Below are 16,771 nucleotides of genomic sequence, written 5' to 3' on the forward strand. Positions count from 1 at the left end.
TATATTTAAGGAGATCAACTGTTAAATGCACCTGACCTGGCTGACGCGTTTTTAATAAGTTCAACAAAAATTCAATTTTACTTTAGCGCATTTCACAATGTCCATTGTTCCAAAGCCGCTTTACAGGAGAAAATAAGAAAAACACAAAAAGGTAAGACACAGCACAGTGCATGGTGTTTATAAAACAAGCAAGATCATTCTAGTAAATTATGGCCCGGTTTCACATACAGGGTTTAGTTTAAGCCCGGACTAACCCTTGGTTAAATTAGGCTATTTAAGATATTATTACAAAAATACCTTAGTAAAAAACATTACTGGTGTGCATCTTGATACAAAACTATGGCGCTGACATACTTTAAGATGTTTTAAGGCAAGTTATTGTCAGTAAGACTGCTCCAACATTCATCTAGTCTGGGATTAGCCTTGAGCCTTGTCTGTCAAACCGGGCAAATATCTAATAAATGCAGTCTTCCTATTTAGCATATTATGCATTAAATGAAAGCTTGGGTTAAAATATTTCTTTAATCTAGATTTAAATTCGGAGAGTATGTCTGATCCTCGAACAGTATCAGGAAGGCTATTCCAGAGTTTAGGTGCTTAACATGAGAAAGCTCTACCCCCTGGTGGATTATTCTAGGTGTTGTCAAAAGTATGGAGTTTTGAGGTCTTAGAGACCGTGATGGGTTGTAATGTGATTGAAGCTTTGTCAACCCAGCAAGCAATTTTGCGTCTCAAAGACGTCTAATATCCGTGCGAACATAGCCCGGACATCTAGGCTAAAACGGCAAAATTTTCTTGGTCTGACCATAGACCAGAATAGACTAGTCATCAATTATGGCCTATTAAACGACTACATGTATTCATCTAATAGGCGGTGAATATGGGTCTAGGCTAAAACTAGGCTGAATTTGGGCTGTCAGTGAAAATCTAATGGACGTCTAACCATAGCCCAAGAAAAGACTAGTCATCAAACAGTGAAAATATAAAGCTTATATATAATACGTAATTATTAAGCATAAAAAAATATAAAGAAAATACATTAAAGAAAATGACCAAACATAATACATTTATAAATGAAAATGTAAACACAATAAAGAAATATTACAATACAAAGAAATTTAACAGGTAATGTAAAATATATTTCTTTTATTTTCTATATTAAGATATTGATATTTTCAGGGAATTAAATGCCCTCCTATTGCATCCATAAGGTCAAACTCTGTTGGCGTCGGACAATGTGTCATAACAGCATATGTTGAATACAAAATAAATGAATGAGAAACTTTTGACATCACAATCTTTACTTAACAATAATAATGACAAAGTTATTGTACATGTGTTTTTTAATAGCGAAGTGGTGTAGAATAAGCTTTCAAGACAACCCCTATGCCTGTTCTGTGAAACCGGTCCTTACAGTTCTGTAGTCTTTACACTGGTTTCGAGTTATTTACATATTGATTTCAGTTTTATAAAGAACTGAATGGTTTAGGCCCAACGTACATTTTAAAGCTTCTTCTACGTTACGTAGCATCTAAACCTTCTCATGCTGATCCAAAGAGTGCAAAATATGTGTGGATTTCACAACAAATTATAAAATGTTCAACATGAATCATGTTTACACTCTTGAATTCACATAAATGTACAAAGGAGACCATTTCAGGATAGAAAGAAACACTGGTGTCACAGTACAGGAGCACGTAAGTTAAGTTAGCCTTAACAGCTAACTACAAAGTGGCTTATACTGTAACACTGTTATCCACTTAAAGTGAAAAAAACTTTTCTCATGCATGTTTTTTATTTGGACGATGATTTGATGATCAACTTCCCAGAAAGCACAAGGGAGAAGATTGGAGGGGATGAAGAATTGAAACCAACTATTCATATTTTCCTTAAAGTTCACTGTTGGTTGTCTGTTTGTTAAACTAAGTAAACCAACAAAAGGGTTAACCTTTCAATTTCGCTATTGATTTGAATTATATTTATTATTTTAGAGTAGGGCTAAGTTATTTAAGTTTTTATTTTGTCATTTTTTATATTTTTTATCTTAAGTTGCTTTTGGGCAATTTTCCATATTTTTATCATAATCAATAATATTTTCTGCAACTACAGTATATTGTATAAATAACATTTTGTTTCGTCCCTTTCTTTTTATGTTTAAATTTTTCTGAGTTTTTAAATGTTCTTTTTCTTAATAAAACTTTTAAGTTGTTTTAATGAATAAAAATAATTATTTAGCCTTTTTTTTGTTTTCTATTTGACAACGTAGCCATTTATTAGCTGTCTAATTGATGACTGGTCAATTCTTAGGTTATGGTTAGACCCCCAAATTTAGACACATATTCACCGTCTATTAGAAGTATACATGTAGTCGTTCAATAGCCATCTAATTGATGACTTGTCTTAAAATTTTGCCTTGGCTGTGTTCGGACAACTATTAGACATCTCTTAGAGAAAAATAAATTATACCAAACGGTCTAGACACTGTTGGTTTGTGTTTACATGATGGAATAAGTTTAAGGAAAAAACGACAACTTCAAAAGTTATTTGGGCTAGAAGTGGGTTACTCCAGACCTATATGGTCTGCTTAACCAGACGTTGAAATTGTTTGTTGGGAAGTAAGTAGGGGCCAAACCGTTTAGGGCTTTGTACAGTAGGTAATACAAAAACGCATTGTAATGAGAATGCTTTTGCAAGGTATGATTTCCTCCTAGCAAGAGTAACTGTGGGGAAAGTACCATTGAAAATGGTGTTAACTATCGCTGTCTTCCAAATGGTTTCCAAAAGTGGCCAAAGCTTGGCAGGACGTTGTGAAAGAGGTTGTGTGGGGTTGAGCCGATTTGTCTCACTTTCAATACCACTTCTTATTTTTAATTATTGCACTTGTTGAGTGTTTGCTAATTGTGGGTAACATTTGTGATAGCAGTTCAATCAAACATTTAAAAATGTGTTTATGGAAAGAAATTTGCATACATTATGGCATATAATGTTACGCATTGTACTGGTCTTGAGTTTCATTACAATATCTGGTATATTTTTATGAAAGAGAATGTGAGAGAAATTGGATTCAAAACAATTGAGAATGAGGTGTGTGTGTGTTAAAAACAAATTTAGCTGTTTATTCATCTCCGGCCCGCCCACATGTTGGCTTCAGCTCTTTTCCTCAAACGGCTCTCTATTTCAAACAGTCACAAAGTAAACCAGATTTACAATTCAAATGAAATTCAAATGACACATGTTGAAGATGACAAAAACCAAGATTCTTAAAAAAAGACTGCAGAGTGCATTGAGCACATTTACTTCCTCTGTTAACTTTGTGTTTGTGCTCAGGGAATAACAATGATTCCGTGGTCCGTGGTCATAATGAGGAAACCTCTATAAGATTTCTGTCTAATAATCCTGGCTTCTTGTGTCACCCTAAACTGGCATCAGCCGTTCAGTCATTATTTCCCTAATCTGCAATAAAACCAAAACAGCTCTGTTAAATGCACAATATTAGTCAACGCAAAGTCAAGAAATAAAAGTGAAACTACTTGGCTCTTGGCAGATTCTGAGTGAAAGACAGTTGGTTGTCAGATCACTCTGCGTGTTGTGTTAGTTCTCTGTGTGCCTAATGTAGTGTGCACAGTGTGATGCTAGGTCAGCTAGTTAAATTAGGACAGTGACGTGAGAGGTAACATGTGACTAAACAAGCGGGAAGATTCATTCGAGGAAGAGAGTTGCAAATGTGAGATCTAAATGCTACATGGCAGAAATGCTTAGGGACACTTTTGGTCTCCATCTTTTTTTATATGAGAATAAAAAGAAGAATCAGACACTAAAATGGCCGGGAGGTTTTGTATGCAGACCAACAGGCAGGGCGGAAGTTTGACAATGCAGTTTAAGCCGGTATGAGAGAGAGAAGAAGGGAGGGAGAGAGAGAGGGACTAGCCTATCATGACTCATGAAGATGATTCGGCTATAGAGAAACTAAAAAATTACATCTTCCGACTACAAAACTAAATTCTTGTTATACTACTTATGTTTTTAGTCATTTTTAAACTACTTGTGTCAAAGTGAAAGTATATCTTTGGCAACCAATGTATGGGTCTGATGCTTCGTTTCTTGGCAGGAAAGTACCACATCACTGGGTATCGATGGTTTATTTGTTGTTTTTAAGCGATCTTTTGCCAAGTTTTATCCTCATGTAAATCAGGTAAGTGATAGTTCTATGGGTGTTTATTTCTGTCTTTACATTTTTATTTAATTTTTGAACAGTATTTCAGATGGCAGTAGTTCATTTCAAGTTGTATGCATTTGTTGAAGGGCCGAAACATGTTCGTGGATATTCTAGGGGTTATACATTTCGTCAACATATTTAAAATGCATGGCGTACGAAACCTATTGGTTGTCCCTCTTCCCCCCCAATGACGTTTTTGGTTCTTATTTGATAAGTTCACATAACGTGTGCATGTAGCCGCCTTTTCTGTCTAGAACTGATCAATTTTAACAATATTCGCGTATTGTTCATGGACGGGAATTTTTTGGAATGGAACCCACCTATCCTTCGACTTCATATTCAGGATTTGAGAAGTTTATTCCGAGTTATGGGACTGAAGCTCCAAACTTTGACTGCAGGTGGGTGACAGGGTAGTTTGACCTGTAGGAGTTCTACATTTATGTGCTCATTTCACCAAATCGGATACATTTTGCATATTGACAATTCGAAATTCACCGTTTCGACGATTTTCGAATGTATTCTTGTTCTTACATAGTTATCCTGTGCAGAGGTGCCTGGCAGCTAAATGCTAAGAAACATGTGCTTGAAAGGAACTGATGAGACACGAACAGCCTCAAAGCTGAATCTCAGAACTATCTCTAAAATATCAGGATTAAAAGCAATTCTGTAAATCGCATTGTTATAAATTCATGATTTTAAAATGCAATTTGGGTCATTTTTGGGATTTTTGGGATGATCAGGGATGTCTTAGATCAGAATCAGCCATTTTAAAAGTATGCTGAAGATATGCATTTTTCATTTATTTGAATTATGTTTTTAATATAATATATATACATTATTTATAGGTAAGTAATAAACTAAATGTTACACTTGCGAGTCGGAGCTACAAATTAGAAGAGAAAAATGATGAGGAAATGCTAACATGACATCAAGTGTCTGTTATTTTTCAAACCATGATTGAGAATTTTGGATTTTTAAATCTAATATAAACATCATCGAGTGTCTATTTCCTCAAATATAGTGAATTGCACTAATAGCTAATACAAACAATCTCGTTTTAATTTTCACCAAATATACTGCCAATAAACATCCAAGGTTATAAATTACAAATATAGCCTTTAATTACAACACACAACATATTCACCCAAAGAATTATCAGGATATTGTAGATTTTCGAACATTAGATTTCCTACGACTTCCAAATGTCTTTTATCTACAAAACCGGAATAAGGGGCAGACAAAAGGGCAGAAAGACAGAAGAAATGCTCCACGTGTCAGGGTTTATGTGCTGATTTTATTTTACAGCACTTGAATATTTAGCATTCACTATAAACAAAATAAAGTAAATACGACATTAATGTTGTGAATTTTGCATTATTATCATATTTTCATTTTAACAGAGACAATCTTTTAAAATCGAGTGATTTCTAGTTCTACTGACTTTTCTCTCACACACATACATTGCTGCAAGAGTACCCTACATTTTGTTTTCTTCCGTGCATTAAATATTTCAACAAAACAAATGATATCATGCAAAGGAAAAACCCTTTGTGACAATGTTTTAAACTTGAGAGATACAAAAGTAAAACTCTAACACCATAATATTAAATTACTGGATTGATGATTGTAAAAAAAATAGCAATTCAATAAACAATTAGCAGAGAAGGTGAAGAATATGTATATTTACCAATATCAAGTAGTTTTAATTTACTCTAAATATACCGTGATGCTGTATACACATAACAAAGTTGCTCGTCTCCTTTTTCTTAAACACTAAATTTTCCTAGTAAAAAATATAAGGACGTAAACACTACTTGTCTTTGTTGACATTGTTGGCTGTGCATTACACGTTACATGTGAATAATCTGCTGGTTTTTGTTCATTTCTCTTTTCTTATTTCACTAATCACTACCACACAAATATTTCCAAGTAATCCAGGACATACAATAAGACTACCTCCAGACATAGAATAATCTATTTTTATTTGAAATGGTTAGCCTACTTGATAAGATTCCTGAGTGAAATTACATTTTGCTATTTGGTTAACTGTTTCCATGACCATTTGAGATTCAGATACAATACAACAAGCTGTTTAAAATGAAAATATAAAATAAGTGCAACATTCCTTTGCTGATGGTTTAATTTTCTTTAATGTAATGCAAGGGCAGAAAAATCAAACTGACCAAATCAAAACTTTTAATTCATGTTCTATTTTTTGTGGTGGATCTTTCACACTGTGTTTGGTATGACCTGTGTTCCAAAATTGCATCTGTCTGCCATTTCTATTGAATATGTGCGAAGTGCTTGTGTTCTGTTATCATACTGTAACTAAATGGAAAATTATGTGGACTCTGATAACATAGGATATGTGTGCAAATATGATCATAGTATATTTCTGAACTGTAACTTCCATATTATCATCATAACACGACTTTCACTCTGATTGATGTTGTAAACCTGAAAGGCCTCGTGTTATATTATGAATGATGTTGGGACTAAACTGACTGATCAAGAGTTTCATAAATGGCGTCCACGGTAATAACATAACATGGATATCGATCACAGAAATTCGGCGTCTGAGACAACCGTTACCATTTTAGCATATTGTTTCATGTATCTTAAACAAATATTTGTATCTGGTGGGCTGCTGCTTTACCTCTGTGATATTTTGATTGTTTTGATACATGCTTGTCCTGCTGTTTAAAATAAATAACCCATCTGCATGCATTATAACGGCGCGAGCTCACTCCTCCTGACTCATCACATTCATTTTCTGCCACAATATAACGTTATTCCTTTTACGAAATATGCATCACACAGTTTAGCTAAAAACTACATCTTCAGTATTCAAGTATCTCGAGGTGCTACCTGTAGCGAAATAAAACACAGAGAACAACTAGGACTCCGGCTTTTCATAGGTCATATTCAATATTCGTATATGCCCAACTAAATAACGTTACATGAAAAACTAAGACAACCCAAGAAAAAGCCTAATGTTATCGACAATCGTTAATTTTCATCGTTATATTTAAATTTATGGCTGAAAGTCACGTGTCTTTGACGTATGCAGGCTCCTCCTGAAGGGGAATCCCATCAAACGCGTGGAGTTTTCTATTCTGTTTTTAGGCAGGAAATTAACTTTTCAGTCGTGTTGTTTTGGTCGATGTGCGGGTAGCAAGCAACAAGGCAATTGGCTGGGGAGAGGAGGAGAGTAAACTAGTGTACAGTAAGGTAAACGGAAAACACTTATCTTATGCCGAAATAGCTTTTGCTTCGATGAAGTTTGTGTATTTAAGTTAATATTTTAAGTATAGCAGTATTTAATGTCTGGAAAATCTGTCTTCATTGCCGGCATTTAACGACCTGATGTTACCAGCAAAGAAAATGCATGTTAAAACTATTCACATAGTTATATTTTAAGTGTAAAGCTAATGAATTAAAAGAAGCGGCCTGTGCATTAACGTAAACGTTCTTGGAACGTCAGCTTCTCGGAGCAAGTTTGCTAGCTAGCTAGCTAGCTGTGGCAATGTTTGAATTTTAACGTTTTTATTTTAAGATGTTATTGTGTATTAGTCATATGTCTTTATAATAAGCTCTAAACAAGAATATTTCTTCACGTTATCTGAACTAACACGTATGGTTTGCCAATAAACTAAATTAGCTTGCTAACAAGCTAGCCAAGCGGTAAAATCGCGAGTTTACTTTAACGCATTTTTTTATCGAGTTGACATCAACGTTACAAACATACCGCTCTTTGCCATACTATTGATAAACGTGGGTTTAGTTAACTTATTTAGTCAGTTAATAAATTGAGTGGCCAACTTTACATCAGTCAAAACAAGTTGCCATCAAAAGTGAGGCGTCCACCGTAATACCGTATTTTCTTCTTTTGTGTTTAGCTGACTAAGTTTTGTTTCTTGTTTGTAATCGTACGAACTCGAAAGGCCATGGCGGAAAATACGGAAAGCCAAGATTTTGCTGAGCTCTGGAACCAGAACCTCATGTAAGTTTGCATCACCTGCTCCGGACGCTTATCTACTCTAATATCTGTCCTGAAATCGATCATGTCCTCGGTCTTATATGGATGGAGGCAGTTTTCTGCCAGGATCCTGTCATCACTGTACACCCTGTGGGAATGGATTTTTAAAGGATATTTGGCTTTTTTTGTTTTGATTAGGCCCACATCTATTGAAATTTCATTGCATCAGTACACTGATCTGTACGTTGTGTGTAAGGTTCTAATCTTGAGCATCCTCTCTTTCCTTTCCTTATTTGACACAGGTCAGAAGATATTGAAACACCAGAATGTGTGTTTTGGGAGACATCTTTAAACTGTGATGAGGTATCATGTCATATGCACACAACAACACATATACTCCATGCTTTTATTGTACCAAATATTTTGTAACATGTTTGTCTTGTGTTTCTGTAAGCAGTACCTTCAGAGCTCATTCGATCGAAATTTTTTCGATAACGTGCCGACCGAACAACCTCAACCGTCCACCTCCCCACCAACCTCCACTGTCCCGGTATCCACTGACTATCCCGGGGAGCATGGTTTCAGGCTGGCGTTCCCACAATCAGGCACCGCCAAATCTGTCACCTGCACAGTGAGTATAAAAAAACATGCAGTCTCACATTCTCACACATACTCATACAGACACTCAGGCAATCATACACATAGTATTGTTATAAAGAAATACATTTAATTTGAATGTGTTTGATCACTGCCGTTATACATCAGTCTCACATTATACAGACATCACAGAAAAAAAGCCTTAAAATAGTATTTTGTCTCTTTGTTGTTCAAATTCCGATTTGATTTTAGAATAAAGATTTAATCAGCAATAATATATCTGGAAGAGTCTGTAAGTGTGTATATAAAACTCAAACGAATATGTATATATGAGAAAAAAAGAGAGATGAAAGTTGCCTGAATATGGGCATTGGTGGTGTACCTGTTAATTCTTTCTGCTGGGCGCTGAATCAGAATGTTGCCAGGATACCACAAGACTTCATTCATTCTCCTTCATCCACCTCTGCATTTGTGTCTCTTCTGAGTACTAGTTCGATCTCCCATCTATTGTACGCTCACAACTCAAGTTCAAGAGAACTGTTAGAGTCATTCGGCTTGGCTATATAACATTTGCAGCGAATATGAAATTGAATTTACCAGTTTCGTAAAGCTTCGACATGAATGGACATGTTCTGATATGATGCGCTTAAAAGTTTTTCGGCAACACCGGGTAAAAAAAAGTCCCGCCCTGCTGTCACCAACCCCCCACTCATTCCCGTTTCGTCTACTGTTGCGCTTTTTGTTTTAGAAATGTAACCTTTTCGGGGAAACATTGAGCTAATAAACTTTGGCATGGATTCAAACTGTAACAAGTAGCAAATAGAAAACACAGTTTATTAGTTAGGAAAATTTGTGAAAGTGTCATTGGCTTAGGATATTTATGTTGGATACTTAAACAATTTAACACTGTTATGACTATTAAGATATATGTGAATAAAGGCGTTGCTCTATGTAATTGGCTTTGCAAGTATCTATATTTAGCAGATGTCACAGTAGATCCATTATATTCATTGGAGCTTTTACTGAAAAAATATGTAATGCATGAATTTCTTAATTCTCAGTGTTTCTCTTTGTACATTTTTTTTTTCTTGAACAGCTAGATTTTTATTATCAAGCTGGTATCTGTGGAGTTGGAGCATGTCTGAACTTGTCCTCCTAGAGGTGTGGGGGAGGGGTGTGTCCGCTTGTACTAAAGCAGAAAGTGCAGTCTATGGGACGTTTAGCATCCAAAAAATTTAATCCTGGCCATTGGAGGGAGAAGTAGGTCCTATAACACAAGACTTCACAGATTTAGATCAGAAAGTATAGTTTAAGAATTGTTCTAGTGAGAGAAAGTCTAACTGATGTGATTCAGATCCTGTGAGAAACAACTTGACAGGAAGTGACCCACAGGGTAAGACAAATAAAATAAAATAAAAAGAAATAAACAATCTCAAATGTAAGTACAGTTTTTTAAATAATGTGTCTCCAATTTTTGTTTAATTTCGGAGGCTTATGTAGTTTAAGTAGATACTTGCTAATCTTTTTTTTATTTTGCCTGTTTAATTGATTGTTTTTTGCTTAGACAAAGGCAAATATTGTTTTTAATATTTTGTGTGTTTAATTGTTTAATTAATTTTTATTCATAAATACTTGTGTTAAATATTTCCAGGTCAAGATAATATGCATTTTTGTACATCCCTGTTGGCTTTAATTTCAGAAAACTATTTAAACATGACTGGTCTGTTTAAAAGTATATTGATGAAGTTTGTGAATTTGTAAAATATAATATTAGTAAATATAATGGAAGCAGAGGAGGGAAGCAGATTGTAGACTTTGAGGCTGACATCTATAGGATTATGTTTGTATTGCATCAAATTAGTCATTTTGGACCCAAATTGTAAATGTTTAAAGTGGCAGTAGTTTCTGCTCATTTTATGTTAATCTTTACTACTTACAGAATAGTATCGTACCCTTCAAATATCAATAGTATTGACTTAACATTTATAAAAGACCGATACATCTGTACAATTATTTCCAAAAACATACAACACGTAAGGGGGGGAGGAATAGGCGGAACTAAAGCTCGTGTGGACCCATTGCCTACTAGTGATGGGATGTTTGAACCATTTTGTGATTTTGATGTTTGAATCTCGTTTAGAAAAATGATTAAATCTTTTTTCGAGTCATTTCGTTCATCTTAAATAAATGTCACATTAGTTTTGATCACATTTATAATAAGAAATAACTTATATGTGACCCTGGATCACAAAACCAGTCTTAAGTAGCACGGGAACATTTTTTGTAAAAGCCAAAAATACGTTGCATGGGTCAAAATGATAGATTTTTCTTTTATGCCAAAAATCATTAGGATATGAAGTAAAGATCACGTTCAATGAAATTGTTTTGTAAATTTCCTACCTTAAATATATCAAAACTTTATTTTTGTGAGTAGATGCCCTGCCACAGTACCCCTGATTAACAACTTCAAAGGCCATTTTCTCAATATTTAGATTTTTTGGCACTCTCAGATTCCTGAGTTTTAAACAGTTGTATCTCAGCCAGATATTGTCCTATTCTTACAACTCATACATCAACAGAAAGCTTGTTTATTCAATCTCAATTTCGAAAAATGTACCCATAAGACTGGTTTTGTCGTACAGGGTCACATATTGCAGTTAGGGACAAGTTATGAGAAACAGTCATTGAATTATTTCATGACCACCATATAAGCTCTGCAGTCTGTACTGGAATCAAAAATTGCTCAACTAGCTCACTTAAAGACTTCATGCCCGAGTCATTTGTTGTTTTGCCCATATAGGCTGCATTTACAGAAAAAAATAATTATTAGTTCACCTACCGAGTCCTTGGGTCCGAGTCGTTCATTATTTTGACCGGTGGGGTTTCAGCACTTTATCTTAATGTATAGCTTGATGTAAGATTGCCTATTCCATAATAAAATAAGCAACGTAAATGGTCTCTCTCTCTCCGTTTATATGTGTGTAATACTGTAAATGCGTCCATGTGGGGGAGGGGTGCGAATTTCGTATAATTTTCGAATGGTTCTCATCGATCTTTGAATATTATTTTTGCTTTAAATGCCCATCCCTAATATGCATTAGACATAAACACTTACTGTACTAGTGTTGCTTATTGTTTATGTTTTGCCAGCACAGTTCTTATAGAAATGAGTTATTTATGAAGATAAATTAAAAACACACGAAGAAATCCAAAAGAAACATTTATTAATACACTGACAGAAAAAATAACAGAATGGTACATTTTAGAGAAGATGTTTAATGCACATATCTTTTGATCATTATATAATATTTCCTACCTATACTACAAAATATAACATGTACAACATGCATCACTGACTGACTATCCGGGAAGCGGTCACATAACATTAAAGACTCGGACCTGAAGACTCTGTTATAGGCTGCATATAGGTTTGCCTGCGGAGCTACCATTTGACAAAGAACAAATGGACTTGGACCCGATGACTTGGGAGAAGAAATAATCGTTTCTCTTTCCGGTGTAAAAGAACGAACGACTCGGACCAAGTTGTTCGAGAGACTGTACTAACAATTTCTGTGTCTGGTACAATGTTTCACATGCTCGGTCAACACAAAATTAACTACTCACTCTCTGAGACAACTCGTTTCTCCCGATTCATGTTGAAGATTCGTTTAAAAAGAAGGGATCATTCATGAACAATCAATCACTATTGCCTAAAAAACACAGACATTAGTTTCAGTTACCGCGTGCGGTTCATGTATAGCATCTTTTAGCGCTGGGACCGTCTATCTATCAGTTTCAACCATTTCTACAAATCCAGTGTTATATCCACTGTTTATATAACATTCTTAAACCAAATGCAGTGAACAAACAAACACAAACTTTGTGAACGTAGTGCTCTCTCTCTCCTGCACACAAGTGAAAGTGACGTGTGCGCATGCTCCTTCTCCGCTCTCCTTGATTGATGCATGCTTTTCCGGGAGTGTAGTCAAATAAGGGACTAAGAAATGTTGTCACAAAACGGATTTTCATGTTGGAAAAAAAATTCTGAAGCCTATACTAATCCTTGAAGATTGTATAGAGCACAAAAATACTACGTCATACGTTCAACTCGTTTTTTGAAAAGTTGACCATGTTAAGGATGCATGAAACACCGTTGCATCTCCTCTTTAAAGCAGCTTTACTTTTTCTCTTTCCTTCCCCTTTATATCTGAGTGCAGTACTCTCTAGAACTGAATAAGCTCTTTTGTCAACTGGCAAAGACGTGTCCGGTTCAGATGGTGGTGAACACTGCCCCTCCACAGGGATCAGTGCTCCGAGCCATAGCCATATACAAGAAGTCAGAGCATGTGGCTGAGGTGGTCCGCCGGTGCCCCCACCATGAGAGGACCCCTGACACTGATGGTATGAATACACAACATCTATCTCTCACCTGTCTCATTCATGTTGTTATTAAATTTAGTTCTAAAAGTCAGTAACAAGTCTGTTTGCGATCTGATCAGGATTGGCTCCCCCTGCCCACCTCATCCGAGTGGAAGGAAACACGCGCGCTGTTTACAAGCAAGATGATGTCGCCTACAGACACAGTGTTATGGTGCCTTATGAACCTCCACAGGTCAGTCTCAATGTTTTGAGCTCTTAGAAGTAAGTGGATTAATAAAAAAAATTATAGAAGAAAATGTTGTTAAAAAAACTATTTTTCACTCAACAGGTCTATTTAATTTTTGTGTATGTAACTTAATGTTAATTAATTAATTAATTAATGTTTTTCTGTCTTCTGCTTGGTTTGTGCAGTTGGGTGCAGAGTGCACTACCATACTTTACAATTTTATGTGTAACAGCAGCTGCATGGGGGGCATGAACCGCCGACCTATCCTCACTATTATCACGTTGGAGACCCAAGAGTAAGTCGTGAAGGTTTGAGCCCTGTGTTAACGTGTTTGGCCGTTTCAGTTTGTATCGAGTGGATCATCAAATGTGCTTTTATTCTTAATCCGCAGCGGGCAATTACTGGGTCGTCGGTCTTTCGAGGTGCGTGTGTGCGCATGTCCAGGCAGAGACAGAAAAACCGAGGAGGGCAACTTTAGGAAAGAACAGGAAGCCAAAATCCCAGACAAGACTCCTTCTACGACCAAACGCAGTAAGTGTGCAAGTAAACTTGCTCGGTGTGGTATTCTTGTGCATGCATGGGTTAAGTGTTTTTCATAATACCTTTACGGCTGATTTTACAGTAATACCTGTTATCCTACACTTTCTGCAGGCTTTAAAGAATCATTCTCATCAAATCCTCGAGCTGAAGGCAGTAAGAAGGCTAAACTGAATAACAGCAGTGATGAGGAGATGTTTACGCTGCAGGTGAGCTATATCAGAGTCCTATATCAGAACAATTCTTAGCATTGTGTTTTCATTTATTTCTTAATGCAACTTTTCACTTGTTAAGATTATAATTCAATTTTTAGTGTGAAAGAATTTTAATAAATTACCAAAAAGCAAAATATCAAAAGTACAGACACGGATGTGATTGCATGAATCAGACTCATCTTAATGTTCATACAGGTGCGTGGTAAAGAGAGATATGAGATGCTGAAAAAAATAAACGACAGTTTGGAACTGAGTGACGTGGTGCCTCCATCTGACGTTGACAAGTACCGCCAAAAATTGTGAGTGCTAATATTACACATCTAACTTTTCAGTTTCAACAAGATTTAACAAGGTTTTGACAGTGAAAACTGCCATAGCATCACAATTCAACAAATGAACTGACAACTCGACTAATTTTGCATGAACTATTTTCTTTCATTTTTACAGGGTTTCTAAAAGCAAGAAAGAAAAAGATGGTCAAACTCCTGAGCCAAAGCGTGGTAAAAAACTTATGGTGAAAGAAGAGAAGAGTGACTCGGATTAAGAAGCAGAGAGAGAGGGAGAGGATGACATGGAAAAAGCTTTTTTCCATTGGTTTTGTTTGCCTTTGTTTTTCCATAAATGACTGTTTCACAAGTTTGTGTCCTGTATTATAGAAGACCTCACCATGTCCTCCATGCCATTGATCATCTTGTTTATTTACTGGGACCTTTAAGAAAAGAAAAACAGTGTTAGCATGAGGATAGAAACAGCTGGGTGTGTGAAGTGTTATATTGGCTATGGAGGAGCAATATTGACTCATGGACTTGCTGGCCATTTTCTCACTTTGGCACTCCTCTAAGACAAACAGAACTGTCTACTGAATGTTCCCCGATAGATGGGCTTTATCCTGTTGTAGGTCAGTGCAGGTCACTTACCCTCAAATGGGTGGTTTCCTGGTCAGGGATTAGATTAAGATAATGTAATGTAATTGCATTTCATTGTAAATATTCCATATTGAACTGGTTATATGTCAGGGAAAGCAAAAGAATTGAAAAAAATTACTGCATTCCATCCTTTTCAAGTTCATATTCACTGCAATGTGGAGTTTTATAAATTGCTCCACTTGCATGCTAGATGGTAAACGTTGTCATGATGCAACCGTTTTCATCCGGCCATTGGAAGAAGTTATTCCTTCCTCTGTTGTTATGAATTTTAATATTAATATGATTCATAGATGAACTTTAGACTGTCACTCAGTTTAACCATGCCATGTATTTACTGTTATGTAGGAGGTTATCGGTTAAATGCCTAAATATGGGTAGATTAAATTGTTAAACTCAGGGCATGTTTCAACGACTCCTGGTAACTTTGATAAAACAACTCAGGTTAAATATTTTCCCCTTTTATTATGTTTTTTTTTTTGCATTTATCCTTTATCACTGTATACATTCATTGTTGTAGCTAGGATAGATGGTGTTTTGTAAGCAAAAATCTTTTTAATACACATTATTTAAAAAAATGATTATTGTGTGTTTGATTACTTTTAGACAGTAATGGTACAGGTAAGAGATGAGTAACAAAAAACTTGATTGGATGCTCATGTTCATAGCATAATTGCATAACATGTCATAAGGGGTTATGGTAAAGGTTACTGAAATGTTTGTAGCCAATCTTGAAAATAATTGATCATTAGGAGAGCATTGGTTCTCAAATCTGATCTAGGGTCATTGCACATTTATGTGTTTTTTGAACCATGAATATACAATCCCACACAACCTTCTGACGCTAGGGGGGGCTATTATAAATACAATGTTGTTAACTATTATATCAAATGGGCTAACAACACTTGAATTAAATAGTTTTATAAATTAAAATGGTCAGTTTTTCAGTGTTTTTTTTATCTCACTTTGTGGAATCGTGGTACTCGAAAAATTAAGTGGTATATATGTACTCAAGGTTCCATTTGTCACGTAAACATGTTTGCAAAAAATGTGTGTGTATCTACAGAGACAAGCCATATTTCACGATTTTGATTAGATTATTTATATATATTTCAGATGTGATTCACTAATAAGAGTTGTAAACAATGTAAATTTCACATGTAAACCAATGATATCTTAGACCCAAACTATATTTACATTACAATATACATAACAATGTCTATTTTGTGTGTATATATACAGTATATATAAATGTATATTTCCTTTGTTTTTATGCATTTAAGGTGTACAATTGATCAGTATTGGAAATTGAACCCATGCCACGCTTAGCTAGTTTTTTTCCAAAACCCAAATTTTTTCTTTCTACACCTTTCCACTCTATTAACCTTAGAGTCACAAGTAGAGTGGCTTGTTTTCCAGTAATCCCCTCCAGCTGGTCTCAGTTCTGCACAAATGGGCAAATTGCACCCTCTCAACAGCCACCTACACTATTCAAAATAAAGGTGCTTCACGATGCCATAAAAGAATCTTTTGTAAATGGTTTCATCGATTAAGCTTTCTTCAGATTTTTAAAAGGTAAGAAAGAGATTGTTATTTAAGAGTCTTTGGATCTGAATGGTTCTTTGTGGAAGAAAAAATGTTTCTTGCCACGAAAATAGCCCCTTTATTTTTAAAAGTATAGTTGGATACCACAATAAA

The 16,771-nt window shown here is 35.4% G+C and overlaps 1 protein-coding gene across 5 annotated transcripts; it reads left to right on the forward strand.

Annotated features, from left to right (window-relative positions):
- The first annotated feature begins 7,194 nt into the window (after positions 1 to 7,194).
- tp53 (tumor protein p53) lies at positions 7,195 to 15,654 on the forward strand. Of its 5 annotated transcripts, none has more exons than XM_056745929.1 (11): positions 7,195 to 7,447; positions 8,161 to 8,219; positions 8,498 to 8,558; positions 8,650 to 8,826; positions 13,010 to 13,193; positions 13,292 to 13,404; positions 13,584 to 13,693; positions 13,790 to 13,929; positions 14,050 to 14,144; positions 14,346 to 14,449; positions 14,598 to 15,654. In XM_056745929.1, exons 2-11 carry the CDS (start codon positions 8,164 to 8,166, stop codon positions 14,692 to 14,694), a joined length of 1,137 nt encoding a protein of 378 aa, XP_056601907.1. In that variant the 5' UTR covers positions 7,195 to 7,447; positions 8,161 to 8,163; the 3' UTR covers positions 14,695 to 15,654. The 5 variants fall into 5 exon arrangements, with proteins under 5 accessions (XP_056601907.1, XP_056601906.1, XP_056601909.1 ...); XM_056745928.1 differs by having other exon boundaries at positions 7,198 to 7,447; positions 8,116 to 8,219; XM_056745931.1 differs by having other exon boundaries at positions 7,261 to 7,447; positions 8,653 to 8,826.
- Positions 15,655 to 16,771: the final 1,117 nt, after the last annotated feature.

This window comes from Triplophysa dalaica, chromosome 4 (assembly GCF_015846415.1).
Source record: "Triplophysa dalaica isolate WHDGS20190420 chromosome 4, ASM1584641v1, whole genome shotgun sequence".
NCBI lineage: Eukaryota > Metazoa > Chordata > Actinopteri > Cypriniformes > Nemacheilidae > Triplophysa > Triplophysa dalaica.